Source organism: Lingula anatina, chromosome 1 (genome assembly GCF_051362555.1).
Source record: "Lingula anatina isolate TDL-2025a chromosome 1, LinAna3.0, whole genome shotgun sequence".
Taxonomy (NCBI): domain Eukaryota; kingdom Metazoa; phylum Brachiopoda; class Lingulata; order Lingulida; family Lingulidae; genus Lingula; species Lingula anatina.
The window spans coordinates 28,100,303-28,104,143 of record NC_141767.1 but is presented as its reverse complement, the minus strand read 5'-3'; the positions used below and the strand labels follow the sequence as shown (position 1 = coordinate 28,104,143).

Below are 3,841 nucleotides of genomic sequence, written 5' to 3'. Positions count from 1 at the left end.
GCTGCTGTCACTGTGTCACTGTGCCATATTTGGCCAGCGTTATCTACTAATCTTTCTCTGAAAACTTTAATAAATAAAACAGAATTTCCCAAACCCTCTCAGACATATCCAAATCCATATCTGTATAACAGCGTTTTAACATCTGTGGCCCAAGTGTGCCTTCCACTTGAATCTAATTTAAATAGCATATCATATACATGAGCAGGATAGCGATCTTTATTCCCATGTACAAGCTTTAACCAATATTTAATGCTATTTACCATATAATTGGTATACAATGGATATCTTCCGCATTCGCCTAGTACAGCTTCCGTCACAGTATTTGAACTAACACTTAATAAATATCTACAAAATTTTGCTTGGAAGATTTCAATACTTTCTACTGGTTTATAACCCCACATCTCAGCACCATAGAAAAGAATGGGTGTTATCATTCTATCAAAAAGAAAGAAAGCTTCCTTAAAGGAAATACATGCTTGTTTTTTCAAATATAACTTAACAACAAATAATGCTTTATTGGCTTGGTTGATTTGATGTTGGATAGTTTTACCCCAACCGAGGAAGGCACCAAAATATGTTCCTAAGTATTTATATGCAGGTACTGCTTCTAATTTTTTGCCCTTGAAAAACCACATTTCATTTTTCTTTATTTTACCGCCTCTCCTAAATACTACTATTTTTGTCTTTTGGACATTTACTGGCATACCATACTGGCAGCAATATTTTTCTAATTGATGAATTTGTTTCTGTAACCCCCCAACAGTGTCTGAAATGCATACAATGTCATCAGCATAAAGCAAAGACATGAGATTTGGAAACACCTCATGTATGTAAATACCCTGACATCCAGCCTTGTTCAAACTATGATAAAATTCATTTATGAATAATGTAAATAGAAAAGGACTTAACATGCATCCTTATCGAGTGCCCATGTTACATTTAAAATACTCAGTAAGGCCTATATATGGCTATCTTAGAGTGATTTCTCCTATTAGTCTGGAAATAACCAGCGACAGATTAATTTCCATTAATTTAAGGTGTTTGAAACTTTTATTTTGTGAAAGTCTTTTGTTTTATTATTGATTTTCAGGAAAAAAAACAAATATTGTATTCAGTGAGGCTTTTTATTCATCTTTGTATCAAATGATCAACAAAAATGTATAAACATTGTATAAAAGGACATTCCATCTTTTAATAAATATTTTTTTAATAGTGAGCAAAGTTTTAAAAATGATTTTGTAAGAATGAGAGTATTAATACTAACAAAGAATATCATCACACAAAAATGTGTCCTTGTTCATCAATAGAGCAAATGCCATTTCTCTGTCTTTTCATCTCGGAGGTATCATTAACGGCCATCACTGATTACATCAGCATCATAACCAGTCTGAGCACAGAAATATATCTAATTATTATTCCGTTGGCATAACCAGATCAATTGGCTGCGTATATTATCAACCTCCAGCACCAGACATCATGGCGGCATTTGCTTCAATTATTGGATGAAGTTTGGCAAATTTCTTAGTAATCACAGTGATGCTTTTTTTTTTTAATTTAAGAAATCGGAACCAAAGTAGAATTTGAGTACACTAACAAATTATTGATTTGTCACTGTACTTTCATTCTTGTAAATGGCACCAATAGTTTTGATTCCTCTCTAAAGTTTAGAAAAAAAACCCTTTGCGCAGAATTCACTGCCAAGTCATTTGTCTTCTGGTAATTTCATGAAGTCATATTGAATCCGGATGATACGATTGTTTCATTGAATGGCGTATGATATGTGGCATCTATTACCAGAATGCTTGGCAGTGGAGTTGTCTTGTGGCAGGCTAGCTGTGGATCCAAAGAGCAGGCAGGAGTGAGACGAGCATGGCTGCAACAGAAGCTACCAACATGCTTGATCCCGCCGTACAGCTTGGGGTTCCAGTCAGTGAAGTTTGTATATTACAACTGCCGGAGTCACAGCAATGAGGCACGTAAGCACACGCGTCACCACCCGATGAGATCGCGAAAGAAGTATCTCCGTTCGTTGATGCACATGCCGGGGCTGTTGCAGGAAACCATGCGAAACTCTGGACATCTGCCAAACACCCCAAGAAGTAATAGCTGTCGGAACTGTTGGTGTATCTTACGCCCTAAAAGGTGAACGAAAAACATATATGTCACGGTGTTTTTCCCAGTAACCATACACTTTAGTTCCAACATCAGTGTTTTCCATTATTTATTTATTTATTTATTTATTTGCAATTATTATTATTATTATTTGCAATGGATATCAAATTGCAAATTACATAATTTATTGAAGAGAGCAAAGTTTTTTATACATACCCAGCACTGACCAGAGCATGTTACACTCATCGTGGGTGATGAGCAGTCAGTTGAGGAGTTGCAGTAATGGCATGAGAGTGAAGTCTGAAAATAAATTGCTTGATATAAGCGAATCCGACTGCACAATATTTATCGTGGAACCTGAAGTATGCACTGCTGGCTGTATTTTGCGTCCTTAAACTGCATCCTTTACTGAGAGTATTTTCTGTCTTAAATAAAATTTAAAGAAAGGAACTATTTATAAGGTAAAGCTTACCGCTGCGGTAGAACTGCTGCTTGCGGCAGTTGAGGTAGCGGTGTTTGCCATAGCTGACGAACCACCAGCAGCAGCAGCAGCACTTGAAGTGGCGCCACCCCCAGCTGTGGCGGAGTTTCCACCGCCAGCGGCTGCAGAGGTACTACTAGCTGCGACAGCACTAGATGATGCTCCACCACCACCTCCAGATGAACTAGAGGCGCCACCGGCAGATGATGCACCGGCACTGGAAGATGCACCGGCACTGGAAGATGCACCGGCACTGGAAGATGCAGCGTCACTGGCAGAAGATGTAGAGGCAGAGGAGGAGTCAGAGGACTGCGAGTTCACTCTCCCCAACAAAATGGCAAAGCACGCCAAAGTTATAACCAGAAGCTTCATCTTGTGAATCTGAAAAAAAAAGAGAATCGGATAATGAAAATATACGCATGATAATTATATTAATAATTTGTATGTCGTTAATAACCGTTTAGAAGTAAAGAATAAATGTTTTTTTTTTATTCGTTTAAAGACTTGATTGTACGGCTCGTTGGAAGTAATTTGCTCGTCGCGAGTCAAGTACGTAAGTAATGATAAAGTGTTATTTTTCGCTGTTCCCTTAGTTGCAGTGAGGTAAATGAGGTATATAAAACGTGAGAAGATATTCATAAAGGCAAATGGAAATGTGATAATAATATATAATCCGATCTGAAGAAAATATTAAATATTATTTAATCTTTTATGAGACTTTTGTTTTCAAAGGCAGAAACCCCATTTTTAAACAATTTATCGCTACATGATGACTAACGTGATTGGATAGTCGCATTATCACCCTTACCTTTTTGCAATCAGTTCTTGGATATGTATACCTTGTAACAGCTTCAGGTAAAATGTTTCCCAACAGTTTCGTCTCGCGGTTGATATTATTCTGTGTTCTTGATAAATGAGTTATTTCTCTTGGGTGTCGCACTTTTTATGAACGCCAGAGTTTGCTTTGACGACAGTTACCATAGATCCACGGATGTTCACTCACCTGTAAATTACAGTGAAATGAGATCTTACCTCTCATTTTTTCCTTTCATAAAATCACCAATCAGACTGTTGGGGAAAATAATGGTGGAGCAGTTCACCTTAACATAGGTATAGCAAGTGTTTAAGAACGGGGATTGGAACCATGGGACTATACCAATCTCGAATACATTTTCAATTGGTCCTTGAATTTTTTTTATACATTACAGTATTTGAAGAGTTTAGATCTGTTTTTAACAATATCCATTT

At 37.1% G+C, this 3,841-nt stretch overlaps 1 protein-coding gene across 1 annotated transcript; it reads right to left on the bottom strand.

Moving 5' to 3' along the window:
• Positions 1 to 1,105: 1,105 nt before the first annotated feature.
• Positions 1,106 to 3,562, bottom strand: LOC147764183 (uncharacterized). The gene is made up of 4 exons (XM_087002582.1): positions 3,402 to 3,562; positions 2,585 to 2,974; positions 2,329 to 2,412; positions 1,106 to 2,135 (listed from the first exon to the last, which is right to left on the bottom strand). Exons 2-4 carry the CDS (start codon positions 2,963 to 2,965, stop codon positions 1,830 to 1,832), a joined length of 771 nt encoding a protein of 256 aa, XP_086858708.1. The 5' UTR covers positions 2,966 to 2,974; positions 3,402 to 3,562; the 3' UTR covers positions 1,106 to 1,829.
• Between the last annotated feature and the right edge of the window lie 279 nt (positions 3,563 to 3,841).

Excerpts from the sequence above, each read along its gene's own strand:
- LOC147764183 (XM_087002582.1), bottom strand. The coding sequence starts at position 2,965 with ATGAAGCTTCTGGTTATAACTTTGGCGTGCTTTGCCATTTTGTTGGGG. Across the intron at positions 2,413-2,584 it reads GCAGCAGTTCTACCGCAGCG|ACTTCACTCTCATGCCATTA; the intron begins GTAAGCTTTACC and ends ATTTATTTTCAG. Across the intron at positions 2,136-2,328 it reads CATGCTCTGGTCAGTGCTGG|GGCGTAAGATACACCAACAG; the intron begins GTATGTATAAAA and ends TTCACCTTTTAG.